Source organism: Camellia sinensis, chromosome 9 (genome assembly GCF_055761805.1).
Source record: "Camellia sinensis isolate YWXY chromosome 9, ASM5576180v1, whole genome shotgun sequence".
Classification (NCBI taxonomy): Eukaryota; Viridiplantae; Streptophyta; class Magnoliopsida; order Ericales; family Theaceae; genus Camellia; species Camellia sinensis.
The window spans coordinates 166,829,687-166,845,250 of NC_138969.1; the positions used below are offsets into that span (position 1 = coordinate 166,829,687).

At 36.2% G+C, this 15,564-nt stretch overlaps 1 protein-coding gene across 2 annotated transcripts; it reads right to left on the bottom strand.

Moving 5' to 3' along the window:
* Positions 1–589: 589 nt before the first annotated feature.
* LOC114316677 (G-type lectin S-receptor-like serine/threonine-protein kinase At1g61550) lies at positions 590–4,270 on the bottom strand. 2 transcript variants are annotated; one of them, XM_028263362.2, is made up of 7 exons: positions 2,842–4,270; positions 2,589–2,702; positions 2,320–2,474; positions 2,036–2,246; positions 1,706–1,943; positions 1,120–1,270; positions 590–1,014 (listed from the first exon to the last, which is right to left on the bottom strand). In XM_028263362.2, exons 1-7 carry the CDS (start codon positions 4,166–4,168, stop codon positions 712–714), a joined length of 2,499 nt encoding a protein of 832 aa, XP_028119163.2. In that variant the 5' UTR covers positions 4,169–4,270; the 3' UTR covers positions 590–711. The 2 variants fall into 2 exon arrangements, with proteins under 2 accessions (XP_028119163.2, XP_028119162.2); XM_028263361.2 differs by having other exon boundaries at positions 2,320–2,501; positions 2,842–4,259.
* Between the last annotated feature and the right edge of the window lie 11,294 nt (positions 4,271–15,564).

The window sequence follows — 15,564 nt, forward strand, 5'->3', positions numbered from 1 at the left end:
ATTAGACACTACAGGAAAAAAGGAATATGGAACTTTTTTTTTTTTTTTTTACGATGTTTATGAAAACGCCGCTAATTTTCAATTAAAACAAAGTTCAAATTAGAATGTGAGGTTTGTCAAATAAAGATTATTGGGCTTTAGACTGCTTATCATCGTGTCCATTCGCATTTTGCGAATTCATAAGTGAAAAATAAAATAAAATAAAATAAAATTATGGGAGAAAAAAATAAGAAAAAATTGTTCACATTCTATTTTTTGCTTTCTATTTAAGTTGGAGAAAGAAACTATTAAAAGTTATCAAAATGTAGAATGCTACTATATATACTCGCATAGTAGGAAAATTAAAAATGTTTTTGCCGCGTTATGCTACTTTGTGATAAAAATTATTTAAAATAGATCCATAATGTGAACTCTTAAAGTGAAAATTACTAATTATTGTGATTATATTATGAATATTGTGGTTACAAACTATTTGATTCCTGTTAATGCCACCTGTTTTGTTTTAATATGTACCTATCCCTTTATTTCCCTTTATTTCAAGAATTGCATAGCCAAGTACACTATAACACCAAACTTTATGAACGGCAAATAACCAAAAGAGAAAATCAACTATGTTACATAGTTATATTATTTTATTTGCTATATTTCTTGTTGACATTATACAAATATATCAAAATATGTTGTGCGACATATACATAATTTGTTAATTGGTTATCGCCCCTCAATAATTGATCGAGATGCCTTATTGTCGGAACATATTTTGTTGTATTGTGACCGAAGATCGACATCTGACAAGCTTTGAATAGTGAATTTAGGTTGTTTTGGATGTGGAAGATCTATTTCATTACTTATCATGAGAACCACAGAAGACATTGCTGGCCTATCCGCAGCGTGGTCCTGAACACAAAGAAGGCCAATATGTATACATCTCATTACTTCAGACCAGGAACATGAATCAATCACTACCTCATCCACTAAGTCTGATGCCCGACTTTCCCTGCACAACTTCCATGCCTAGAATAGTTCCCCATATGTCCATATATGAATTAGTAGAACCACATATAATGGTGTCAACTAACAATATTTGAAAGCATGTAAAGGTGAAATTAGTGCACTTACATAACCAAGGAGGTTCAAATATTTTTCATGATAATGGAAACACGTATTCCTCATGCCACTGACCATTTCTAGTAGCAAAACACCAAAGCTATAGACATCTGACTTCTCTGAAAATAGCCCTCCCATTACATACTCGGGAGACATGTATCCGCTGCATTTGATTAGAAATTATTACACTTATGTTTACCCAAAATTATAGGACTTCCAATCTATAAATATAATGTAATTGTTCTTAAAAATTAAAGATAAAAAAAGCAAGGGGACAAACTTATTTATTGAATCACTTATATTGCCTCAATATATATTCAGTCATTTCACTAAATAATAAACAAAAATAAAATTTATGTACTGAAATGTTCCACTGACCATCTCATTTGTAATTCTAGTCTCTATCCCAATCAAAGATATATTTTAAGTTCATTTTCAAACTGGTGAGCTGTGATCCCTACTAGTGGCTATTGTCATTATACTTTCATTTGTAGTATTTCAAACATAAAATGTTCCATATCTATACATAACTGCATCGGTAGGGAAAATAGTTGGCAAAAGTGAACAAAATCTATTGAAGGAAAGAAAGGATCCTTACAATGTTCCCACCACTCTGTGAGTGTTTGCCAGTTCTTGCGTCACTTGGAAAGTTCGAGCTAACCCAAAGTCTGAAATTTTTGGATTCATGTCATCATCTAAGAGAATATTGCTAGCCTTCAAATCTCTGTGAATAATCCTTAAACAAGAATCACGATGGAGATAAAGAATCCCTCTAGCAATACCCTGAATAATGCGGAACCGTTTAGCCCAATTAAGCTGCACCCTTTTCGTTGCATCTAAAGCATGAACAAGAAGAAAACAAGTCTGAATTTTTTTTTCCACAGTGCTATGAACAATTACAGGAGGAAAGATGAGACTATAAACCAACCAAAGAGAAAAGTGTCCAAGCTTTTGTTTGTCATGTACTCATACACCAATAGCTTCTCTTCCCCTTCAATGCAGCAACCAGAGAGCCTAACAAGATTCCTGTGCTGCAGTTTGGATATCAATATGATCTCATTCTTGAACTCTTCCACGCCTTGTCCTGAATGACTCGAAAGTCTTTTCACTGCCACTTGCTGCCCATCTTCTAACTTTCCCTGTACTCCATTTTTATTAGTTGGTACATCGGATATATGTCAGCTTAATTCATATATTTAAGAACATAATTACCATATAAACAGGTCCAAATCCTCCTTCCCCAAGTTTGTTTGTTGTGCTGAAGTTATCGGTAGCGGCTAATATTTTATCAAAGCCAATAATTGGTAGCTCTGAAGTGTCCATTGAATCAGCCACTTCAAAGCCCTTTCTCCTGTTTTCTTTGTTTACTGATGTACAAAAATTGAACCACAGAACTGAAAATTATTTAGATTTCTCAAATTTGAAATATGTTAATAATAATCATAGTCGCTTGTTAGAATTCAATTATATAGCTTTCTTACCTCTTTGATTTGCTCTCCACCTGTGCAAACCATACATGAAGGCACCCAAAAGGACAACCCCAGAAATTGTTGTAAAGCTGATGATGAATTTTTCATCATTTTTCTCATCTTTTCCTGAAGTTGAAGAAAAAAGAGAAAAAAGAAAAAAGAAAAATAAGAAAAAGAAAAAGAAAAAGATAATGAAAAACAAATTACAAAGTAAAAATGATATTGCTAATCCTAAGATATTAACGCTCAAATAAATTAACTTTACCCAGCTCTGAATACGAAAGGCGAAGGTAGAGGTCGTTCCCAGAAAGTGAAAACTGCTGAACATCCATGAGCCCTCCAGTCCAAACCAGACAATCAATTCCAGTCACATATGCATATGCCACACAAGAACAGTTACTCAAGCACCATTGTTGGCAACCTGAGGAATCCTCACTGTACAAATATTCAAAATGATCTGGCAGCTTCATACTTCTCAACTTCCAAAATCCATCATTTTGAGCCTTTCCTGATGATGCTAAGCTGCTTGTGTTCTTTTGGCATAGCAAATCAGTTTTCCTCACACAACCACCTGCCCAGTTTCCTTTCTTCCAATCCTCAATTGAGTTTGGTACAAACCCTTTCAAGCACTCACAATTTGGAGACTTATTCTTATTGCAAACTCCAAAAGGTCCACAAACCCCATAAATATCACATCGATTGAGAGGTGTCATCCAAGTAACATACGGGTTCTTAACTTTTTCATCCATATACATTATCTTCAAAGATCCATTTGGTGTTAAGAACAGAAAGTGGACACTAGAAGTGCTGTAAACGTGCCACGTCACATTTCCCTGCTGATTATCATGTGTGATGTCAAATCCATCGCCGTAGCCGTACAAACCATCAAGTATCCCTATAAACTTCGAGCCGTCCCATGGACCACTTCTCCAGTATGGCTTGGAACCACTCCAAATGAAAACCTGCGGTGGTGTGTCCAGTGAAAGCCTGCAAAAAAACTTTCCAGGAGATGGGTCATCTTCGGTCAGCCAAGATATGAAGCGTTTCTCTCCTGTTAATTTGGTGTTTATTGCTAGCGTCATTCCCGGTAAAAAAGTGTCACAAGGATAGTTAAAGCTCTCCCACAAGGTCAATCCAGAGACACGATCTACAAGAGTAAGGTCTCCCTTGTCTGAAAGCACTGCAATTGAGTTGTTGGAATGGACAGAAACATTTGTCAACCAGACAGTGTTGTTCATGCCATCAAGTAGTCTCAGATTTCCGTCTTTACCAATTGTTAGACTTGAAAAGGCAGAGTCTGTTGCTGTAACTGTAAGTGGATTCTCTCTGTTTGCCACCCATACGACTTTTCGATCATGTATTGGTATGTTCTTGTGCCAAATCCCAACATATTGCTTACTGGAATTGCTTGGAATGAAGAAGCCTAACTCAAAGATTTGACCAGAGGAGATGAGAGTTTGTCCTGCTGAGATTGGTTGTGATTGAGTTAAAGTATCAGTTGGAGTGCAGTGTTGTGATGGAATAGTGAACAAGACAAACAAGAGGAATGGGAATGAAAGAAAAGAAAAAGGAATTCTGTATTGGATACCCATTTTCTTTTAAATATTCTGTGTCTTATTTTGTGTTCACATAACTCATCTCTTATTCTTGTTGAGATCCACCACTCATGGTATGTACAATGGTGATACTACCCGGCCGTATTTGACTGAAATCACTTTTTGAAAGTGTGTTAAAAGAATTTTTTGACTTTTCTCTTGTATCATTAATTACTCTCCTTTTCGAACTCAACCACTCTTCTAATTTTAGTTTTAGTTTTAGATTTTATTTATTTATTTTGGGTGTGTCTTATTTATTTCTACAATAACTTACCAACTCCCTCAATTATTGTCTTGACCTCCTCTTGACCCAATATAACTTTTTCTCAACAACTAGAATGATATACTTGTCACTTTAAATTACAAATTTATATCAATATAAATACCTTATTAAGAATTAGTCTTTCAAATAGATTAAAATTTGACACGTAACTTATGCATGACATCTCGAATGGAATGTTCAAAATGATATTATCAATTTGTTTAGTTTAGTTTTTAAAAACCATTATTGAGTTTTTTTTTTAATGAATTTTTTTTCATTTTTTACTTAAATTTTTTTTTTCAAAACTTTTACGTACATCTAATTTATATGCATTTAAAAATAAAAATAAATAAATAAATAAAATTTTGATTTGATTTTCATAAAATATAGTTTGACAAAATAAACACTAGAAATATATTTTTAATTTTCTATAATTTATTTTTAATTTTCTATAATTTATTTTTAACATCCAAAAAAGAGATAAAATTATATGAAAATGACAAATATTTTTTATTTTCTCACTAAAATATAGTTTATTAAAATTTTTAGAAGAAAATTAAAAAAAAATAAATTTTGAAAACCAAACGACTTATTCTCTTTTAAATATTCTCGGTGTCTTATTTTGTGTTCGCATAACTCATCTCTTATTATTGTTGAGATCCACCACTCATGGTATCTATACTTTATTGAGGGGTTGTTGGGGATGACCTAAATAAGTGTATTTTTTGTCTTTTTATAAAAAGATGTGCAGAAAAATAAAGAAATGATGTGATGAAAAAAAAAAAAAGATAGATTATTTTTGAGTTTGACCTGAATATGATGGTGATACTACTCCGCCGTATTTGACTGAAATCACTTAGGTGTAGTTGCTGCTGTCATTGACGCAGTCCAGTGTAATCGGCACATTAAAAGTGTGTTAAAAGATTTTTTTTTGTTTTTTTTTTTTAACGTTAGTACTATGTGCATTAATTAATATATTAATATTAATTATGACATTATTATTAATTTTACTTATTATATAAATTATAAATATTAAAAATTTCTTAAATTAATACATTAATTAATATAATAATTAATACATATAACATTATTCTTTTTCGACTTTTCTCATCTGTCATTAATTACTCTCCTTTTTCGAACTCAACCACTCTTCTACCCTTTTTTTGGGAGTGTTTCTTGTTTATTTCTACAATAACTTATCATTTATCTCCTTCAATTATTATCTTGTATCACTTTACCTCCTCTTAACCCAATACAACTTCATCCCAACAACTAAAGAATGGTATACTTGTTACTTTCAATTATAAATTTATATCAATATAAATATTTTATTAAAAATTTGTCTCTTAAATAGATTAAAATTTAATATATGACTTACACATGAAATCTCAAATGGAATGTTCAAAATGATGTTATCAATCTGTTTGGTTAGGTTTTTAAAAACTATTACAGTTTTTTTTTTTAATTTTTTTTTATCTTTAATAAATTTCTTTCATTTTGTAGTTTTTTTTTTTTTAAAAAAAACTTTTACTACATCTAATTTATATGCATTTAAAAAGAGAAAAAAAATTTATTTGATTTTCATAAAATATAGTTTGACAAAATGAACACTAGAAATATATTTTTAATTTTCTAAAATTTACTTTTACCATCCAAAAAAAAAGATAAAACTATATAAAAATGATGAATATATATATATATATATATATATATATTTTAGTTTCCCACTAAAATGATTTTGAGTTTTTTAAAAGAAAATTAAAAAAATAAATTTTGAAAACAAAACCAAGCAGAGAAAGAATATTTATGAAGAAATTTAAAAGAGTTCACTAAAGACAAAAATAAAAAAATATACCAATTTATATATTTATTTATTATTTTCTCATCATTTTAAGCATTTCATTTGAGATATCATGTGTAAATCACATGTCAAACTTTCATCTATTTAAGAGACAATTTGTTAACAAAATATTTATATTGATATAAATTTACAATTTAAAGTAGAAAAGTCAAATCACCACAAAAGATGTGGAAAATTCAGAAGGAGGCAGATTCCCCTCAGGTCAAAATTTGAACTAGAGGTCATTGTTTAGGTCTGTACGGGCTACTACGGGTTTTGTTTTGATGATCAGAACTGTTCATTTTGTTGGACACTCTGTGTATTTCATTCACAAAAAAAGTTAGATCGATCCGATCACTATAACTTGTTTAATTTATCGTACTTTTCACCAAAAAAAATAGATTGTGTTTTTAAAAAATAAATCACACATTTTTTTGATGACAAACGCAATAAACTGAACAAGTTGTAATTATCGAATTGATCTAATTTTTTGTGTGAACGAAATACATGAAGTAACTGACAAAATAAACTGTTCGGATCATCAAAATAAAGCCCGTGATGGGGGCCAGAGTCTCAAACAGTGCCCGCCAGTCTAGATTTTGGACTGGATGGATCTTCTTTTAATTAAGATAATAACAGAGAGAGAGAGAGAGAGGAAATTGCAACATGAAAGCTATTCAAGATGAGAAATTATTCAATAGAAGAGAAATTATTCAATAAGTCTGGTATATCACATCGTCATATTAATGTGGTGTGTCCAATCAATAAAATTTTAAATAATGCGATAGTTATTGACAAAATTCTTAAAATTACTCCATATTTTGTGAATTTTTTTCTCATGTATTGTTCTCATTGGTCAATATAGCAATTCCGGTTTCAACCTGTTATCTATTGTATTCCAGACTCAGGTTGGTATGGTTTAGAATGGTTATTCATATCTTGTTTCGCTTGCTTTTCCCATATTTTTGGTTATTGGGTTGTAGTTGTGCGTTTGGAACAAGTTGGTTGCTTGTTTTTCAAAACCTCTGTTGCCTAGATTTTGGCTCCTTAGCTCAAGCGGGAATTCTTGCGCTCGAACGAGCTTCACTAATTTTGCTCCTCCGCTCGAGCTGCCATTTTTGCACTCGAGCGGGATTCGCCAACTTTCAGTATTTTTGCAGTTCTGCAAAATACTCGAAGAGTGCATCTGATGCTCGAGCGTCCATTCTCACGCTCGAGCGGGGACCTTCATCTGCAAAACTTCTGGAAATGTGTATTCCACACTCGAGCTACGTTTCTTACGCTAGAGCGGACTTTTGTGTCTGACGCCCGAGCGCCACTTTCCACACTCGAGCGGACTGCGTGTATGTCAGTACGTGAAGATGTCATTTTGAATTACTTTTTCTTCTTCTTCTTCTTCTCTCTCTCTCTTTGTAAAACTTCCCAAAAATCTAGATCTACACATTCTCTCTGTAAAACTCACATTTTTTTCTAAGATTTCATCTAGATACGTTGGGATTTTCACCCTAGTGCCTTTGAGAAAAAAGTAGAGTGCATCAAGATCTTTCTTTTGATCCATTTAAAAATGGGTTTCGTCATTCTTAGAGTCTCACTCTTGCTTGGCTCATTTTTTTCCTTTGAGGTAGGGATTTTTTCTATACTCTCATATGGTTTTTAACTTAGTTATTTGTTATTGTGTAACAATGGTGGAATTTAGGAGTAGTTTGATCAAACCTAGGGTTTGGGAGTGAAGTGAAAAAGAGGGGGTTTTGGTGAATATGGAATAAATGAGTTTGGAGGCTGAAAACAAGTTCATGTTGTGTCAAAATGGTGGATTTTGGTACTTGGGTTGGTATTCGAGAAAAAGGGTGTTTTTGCCCTAATTGAACCAATTTGCTATTTTGTATGAATAATTGAAATTGATATTAAAAATGTGAAATTGGATGATCTTTGATATAAATGGTGGAATGGAATATGTATTATTTCACACATTTGGAAGTTTTGAATAAACTATCTGTTTGAGATTGAATATCTGTTTAGAGATAACTATATTGGGTTATCGGTAGAGGATAGCTTTGATAGTTCTAGAAATGGCATGTGGATTAGACGCATTGAAACTAACCTTTTGATGGTTGTCATTGAATACGGCCATGTTTATATACGTTGCACATTTATGATTATTTGGGAGTGGAAAATGGATGTACTCTATTGTTTGATTTTGCATTTATATACATTGCATATGTATAAACGATTGTTTAGGAGGAGAAAGGGGATGGACTCCATTGTAATTAAGTTGGCCAGAGCGTCTTGGATAAAAGTCCCAAAATTATACATGGGTGCCTAGCCTGCTGACGAAATATCCGTAAAATGACAGTTGTAGCACTTGTATAGCCTACGTTTACATGGGTCCTGTTTGACGGTTGCCCGCGGACGAAATATCTGTGAAATGAAAGTTTAAAGTGTTTATGTGTATGTGTTGCGTGATTTGAAAACCATTGAGTTGTGACCTCAGTTTGGTTATTGAGAAATAATGAAATTGACTCATGAATTGAGAAAGATAAGTGAACGGCATATGAATTGAAAGAAGATGGATTAAGACTTGAATTTGATATCTTATGAATATATATACATTCGTGAAAGTTTTACGCCAACATTGTATATGCACTTTGTACTTATATCTCTGCTAAACCTCTTATATTGTGTTAGATGATTCCTACTGGGCTGTGGCTCACCCTATTTGGGAAAAATATTTTTCAGGTAATGATGTGATGCCTCCACCAAAGCAATAGAGATTTTTGGGAGCAAGAGCTTCTAATTTTGATTGTATATTTTTATAAAGCCAAGAGCTTAAGATGTAATGAGCGAAACTTACTTTTGTTATAACCAAGTCAAGGCTTGGAAAGATGTGAGCCAATAGGGCATTTATTTATGTTGAACTCTCCTGTATCTTTAACTTCATGTAATAAAAGCGCTATTTCCTTTGATTTATGCGATTATTAATATATGTTTTGGGTTGTATCTATTGTGTATTTTGGGGGCATTACAACTTGGTATCAGATTGTACTGAGTTTGAATGCTTTGGGTATGTGGGAAATGGTTAGTAGCACAATGGGTTTATCTCACTTGTCAGAGACCTAAGTATAGACAATATGTGCTTATATGACAACATGCTTATGTGATTATTTGGGTATGGTATTAAATTTCTAGGATGTTGATTGAGTCTACAGGTTTCTAGGAGTCCTGTTAGAAAGGCACTTGATCACTACTATATCTAATTAGAACTCTAGCAACGCCGCGGGACGGTCATTATCAGGAAATACAATTCGTATGTGTTTACGTGATTATGTGCTTATGTGGAGTGAATTACTGTTGTCCAACGTATTAGGACGCGAGTGAGTTAGCTTCGGCACATTTGTGAATGTGCTAATTTCTTGTGTTACCTTTATTAGGATGTTAGGACGTAGTCGTGCTGGCAGGTGTGGTAGGCCTAGAAAGCACGAGGTGTCCATACCGGATGAAATTCCAGCACAGGAAGAAGGGGTTGGTCAGGCCATTGTGGCCAAGCCAGTAGGTTAACAGGCCATGGGCGCCTTAGCCCGTGAAAGGCCTGAGCTTTGTGAAAGTCCATGGACATTCTTAGGGCTAAGAATTAGGTTTGGGCCCAAATAGTTGAAGCAGTGCCATTTTTTCTGAAGAGAGAGTTCTTTCGGTCAAATCCGAATGAGTTTATGGTTGACCCAAAGAAGCCACTGAAGGCTGATAAGTGGCTAGAGTAGATGGTGAAGACATTTGAGATGATTGACATTGAAGATGGAGTTTTGAGAGTAACTTTGACGTCGTTCTAGTTGAAAAGAGACGCGGGTCAGCGGTGGAAATATGTGTGGGGCACATTGGAGGAACTTCAGAGGCCTTCGTCGATGCCTTCCAGGAGAAGTTTTTGCCTCTCATAGTTAGAGAGAAATTGAGGGATCAATTTTCCCAGCTCAAGTAGTTGAACATGCTATAGCGATCCCGGTTATCCCTTTACTGTTCTGTTGTTTTCCGGACACGGTTCTGTGGAGTTGGTAGTTGTACCTATCGTGTTGTCAACCTTTAAACTCTCTTGTTTGAGTTTTAGAATGTGTTGGGCTTGGTTGTTACAGGTTGGTAGAGCTTTAGCTCCCATTGTTGTTGTCCAGTTTTTGAATGGTCCGCTCGAGCGGGTCTTCTTGTGCTCGAGCGGGGTTTTCACAGTTTCAGTATTTCGTGTCTCTGCAAAACTTCGGCAGATGTGTTTTCTATGCTCGAGCTGGTTTCTTGTGCTCGAGCGGGTCGCGCTCGAGCGGGCTTGTCAGCGCTCGAGCGGGTAGTACTTTTTGGTGTAAGTTCTAGGAGGGAGAAATCTACGCTCGAGCGGACTGGTTTTCGCGCTCGAGCGGTTGTACTTTATTCTTGTGTCTTGGCGCTCGAGCGGGCCTACTTGCGCTCGAGCGTATCTAGTTTTTTGTCCTTGACGCTCGAGCGTTGTGTTCTCCGCTCGAGCGGGAGAGTTGTATATCAGTTGGTAGCTAGGCTATTTTAAATCACTTTTTACATTTCCTTTCTCTCTCTTACTTTTCCAAAACCGATTTTTGAGAGCTCCTCACTCTAAAACCTAACTTATCTCTAGGGTTTGATATAGTAGGAGTGTTTTCCTCACCTTGAGCCTTTACAAGAAGTGTGTTGATCATTGAGGGCTACATTTTGATCCGAGAAATTTGGTGTTTGGAGCACTTCCGGGTTTAGCTCTTCTTCTCCTTGGGTTCTACATTTGAGGTAGAGATTTCCTTATTCTTTTTTAATACTTCGTCTATAGATAGACATGTGGTAATTTTGTATTGCATGAAAATCATATCCATGTTGGATTTGTTTGAAATCATGAGAAGGAACCTAGGGTTGGGTGTTTGAAAAATGGTTATGTTATCATTGATGGTTGTTTTGGGCTAATTGGAGTGTAAATTAGCATGTTGTAGTTGATAGAAGAAAAAGCCCTAAATTATATTTTGATTGGTAAATTAAAATGGATGGTAGTTAACCTATGTTGGAAATTTCTATTATTATTGTGAGTTGAGTGAAGGTGTTAATGCCTAAGGGATTAACCATGGTTGTGGAATGGGTTGGAAATGAAGATAATGGACTAATATGAGTTATGGCTTTATTATCCACGGAATTGGTTTTGCGACAACAAAAGGGACGGAGTTGGTTTTGTGAAAACAAAAGGAAACGGAACTTGTTTTGTAAAATGGGAAAAGTATTTTTGAAATACAAATGAGAATTAGATTGTTGTTTCTTGAGTGTTGAACACACACATGTGAAGGATTGTAGCTTTAACTACCATGTTAATGTTGTTGTTGGGTTTGTGGTCTCATAGTAAGTGAGTCTTTAATAGATGTACTAAATATTTGCATCTAGAGGTTTTGTCCTTGGTCATCGGTGGAGGATGACACGGTTGTGTTGAATTGTCGTGTATGCATTATACCATTGTTGATGGAACATCGTATGTGATGAAGTGTTGAGATACATTCTATATGTATGCTTGCTCGGGAGGAGGTAATTATGTGTTTATATACTTTAACACATTGCTTGTATCTTGATGGTTTGTGTATATGTGTTATACATGTTGATTATGCCCTGTTGTGTTGGGTTGGTGGTGTTATACCTTGCGCTAAGAATTAGAGGTACCGTGACCTTCCAGCTAGCGCCTGGAGAACTGACTGTGCTGAGAATATAAGGCACCATGCCCTTCCAGCTAGCGCCTGGTAAACTGGCATGTTGTTGTGATAGGTGTATCTTTGGCTTACTATGCACATAGCTAGTAGAGCGAAGTTTTGTTGTTAATATTTCAGTGTGTTTGGGAATATCATGGATTGTGTCAGTTACAGTTTTGGAGGGCCGAGTTGCCTCATTGTTTTATCTTATGCATGTTGGTGAGTTGTTATCTCCCTTTTTATAACGGTGCATGTATAGATTTGATTGTATCGGGAAGAAACCAAAATGTCATCTTTGTCTTTTGGAAAGTGTGAAGAAGAACGGATTTTTTTTTAAAGAATTATAAATTTTGAAAAGGGCATATCTGTGTATGTTTGGAGAATGGAAGAGAGTAGTGGGCTTAGTGAAATTATTTCCTAAGGTATTGTTAATGTTATGAAAGATTGGGAACGGGAATTAATGAAAAGAAAAGGAAAGATGAATTGCCTATGGCGTTGATTGAAATGGTTGTTTTCAAGAAAAGTTCATACTTATGTATATTTTGTATAAACTGTTACATTACTATTCTAGTATGAGATTGGGTATTTATGATCATAGCTATCTGTATGTTGTTATTGTTGAGGGCCATGTTGAGATCCCTACTGGATTATATGTTCATCCCACGTTGTTGAATCTTTTTTAGGTGTTGAGCTGAATTTGCTCCAAGATTTGGATCTTCTGATTTGTTGGCCACAGGGCCTCTCTTATATGGGCGGAATGCCATATGTGTAAAAGGGTTACACCCTTCTTCTTGATTTGTTGTTAATGATGTAAGCCCAAGGGCAATTTATTTATTATACTCATATTGTATTTACTTGCATACGAATGAGAGCAATGTTATTCACTTCTACGAGTTGAATATACGAGTTTATTTCCGCATGTTATCTCTGAAATGGATTTAAGTAAATGAAATTGGTAATACTTCGAGTATAAAAGTGGGGCATGACATGCCAGTAGCCGAGTTTGAGGCTACATTCACTAGCCTCTCTAGATTTGTACCTGAGTTGGTGGCGACTGAGGAGCGCCGTTGTCTGGAGTTTGAAAAGAGGCTGAGGACCGGGCTCATGTTCAGAGTAGCCAGATCTATGATTAGAGACTATAGGCACCTTGTGGAGGTGGCGGCCTATCTCAAAACTATCATGCAGGCTAAGGAGGAGAGGATGAGGGGCTTCAAGAGGAGTCAGGATAGTTAGGGGGACGGTAAGATGTAAAGGGGTTCTAACTCTCAGTAGTCCTAGGGAGTGCAGTCGAGGTCTACCTTTTTAGTACCAAGTTCGAGTTTTGGGAGAGGTGGTCGTGGAGATGTGACTTGTTTCAAATGTGGCCAGTTGGGTCACAAGTGTCTAGCTTGCCTGCAGAGAGGATGAGGGCAGCGAGCAACTTCGTCTTCGGTTCATTCTCAGGGCTAGAGTCAGGGTAGAGAACAGCCGCTCACTTGCTATCAGTGTGGTCAGGCAGGGCACCTGAAGATGTCTTGCCCACAGTTAGGTGGCACATCTGGTGTATCTGGTTTGAGGCAGACGCAAAGTCACCAGCCAGCACAGTCTGTACAGGCCTCGAGGGCCAATCAAGGAGCCATTTCAGCTTAGTCAGTGCATTAGGCGTATGCTCCGAGGGGTGAGCAGGTTGAGCCAAGACCTACAGGGTGTGTGTATGCAGTTACGGCGCCAGACCTTGTACCTGCTTCTTCTATAGTGAGAGGTACCTTTTTGTTTTGCAATTCTGTTGCTAATGTGTTGATTGATACAGGTGCATCCCATTCATTTATCTCGTCTGCACTTGCATCGGTTTTAGGGTTGGAGTTGGCACAATTAGCATCTCCTATTTGTGTAGAGTTACCTATTGGTGGTGAGGTCATCTTGAAACAGGGGTGTCAGGGTTGTGACATAGAGGTTGCCAGTTGTCGTCTCCTGTTTGCATTTGTATTGCTTGATATGTCTAGTTTTGACGTCATCTTGGGTATAGACTGGTTATCATCATACCGGGTGGTTATAGATTGCTACCGGCAGAGGGTTACTGTATGTATCTCGAGCGGTGACTGTTTTTATTTCTTGGGGGACCGAGTGGATAGAGTCTTATCACCGGTATATAATTCGTGTGGGCCGAGTGAACTTAGCTATCTCCTTGCTAGTTTTCTAAGTAGTGAGTGTGATGAAGGCCGGGTTGAGTTGCTAAGGGTGGTTTGTGAATACCCGAATGTCTTTTCCAAGGTTCTTGTTAGTTTACCACCTCACTAAGAGATCGAGTTCTCTATTGATTTAGTGCCTGGCATGGCACCGATTTCTATGACACTGTATCGGTTTGCGCCTGCTAAGTTGAGTGAGTTGAAGGTTCAACTCCAAAAATTGTTAGATAAATTTTTTATTTGCCCTGGTACATCACCTTGTGGAGCACCGGCTCTCCTTGCTAAAAAGAAAGATGGAGCCATACGACTTTGTGTTGATTATCGGAAGTTGAACCGGGTAACCGTTAAGAACTAGTATCCAATGCCCCGTATAGATGATCTGTTTGATCAGTTGAAGGGATCTTGTTATTTCTCTAAGATAGACGTGAGACCGGGTTACCATTAGTTGAGGGTAAGAGAGGAGGATATTTCGAAGACGGCATTCTGTACGCGGTATGACCATAATGAGTTCCTAGTGAAACCTTTTGGGCTGACCAATGCTCCAGCAGTGTTTATGGATTTGATGAACCAGATCTTCTACGAGTTCCTAGATCGTTTTGTGCTTGTCTTTGTGGACGACATCTTGATTTATTCACCCTATGAGGAGGACCACGATAAGCATTTGTGAGTAGTGCTTGAGTTGCTTAGAGCCCATACGTTGTATACTAAGTTTGGGAAGTGTGAATTCTGGTTGAAAAAGGTTAAATTCTTAAGCCATGTAGTATCCGGGGAATGGGTGACCGTAGATTCATCCAAAATAGAGGCAGTGCAAGATTGGGCACAACCTAGGAACGCTTTCGAGATTCGTAGTTTCTTGGGGTTGTGTCACGACCCAAACCCGCCTCTATAGGTTTAGCATCGTAACCGGCCAATAATCCTTGGATTACCGAAGGCCTCTGAACAGATTAACAAAATTAAGGGGCCTAGCGAAAGCAAATACATAATATAATTGTCCAATGAGCTGTGCTGACTTATATGAAACAGAATAATTAAAACTTTATATACATAACCGATAGCCAACCATACGTTATACCCACACACATTACAGTATTTTAAGTACAGCCAACAACAACAAATCAAGTCTTATACATATACAGAACCCAAAGGACTGAACATAGGACACTTCGGGAACCTCCACGTGAGGCGCAGTGGTTGGCTGACAACAGAAACACAGTACCAGACAAAAGCCTTTGGGCTTGAACTCCAGAATGTTCACCTATATACATATATATACAGACAGTGAGCTAAAGCCCAGTGAATAACATTAAGGTAAAGGGGTTAGTGAACGAAATCCGAACATATCATAAGCAGAAAACAAATCAGAGCATAATCATTCTCATATCATAACATAATAATGGTACATCCCATAGAACACATTACAG

Excerpts from the sequence above, each read along its gene's own strand:
- LOC114316677 (XM_028263361.2), bottom strand. The coding sequence starts at position 4,168 with ATGGGTATCCAATACAGAATTCCTTTTTCTTTTCTTTCATTCCCATTC. Across the intron at positions 2,502-2,588 it reads GTGGAGAGCAAATCAAAGAG|TTCTGTGGTTCAATTTTTGT; the intron begins GTAAGAAAGCTA and ends AATAATTTTCAG. Across the intron at positions 1,944-2,035 it reads CTTGGACACTTTTCTCTTTG|ATGCAACGAAAAGGGTGCAG; the intron begins GTTGGTTTATAG and ends TTCATGCTTTAG.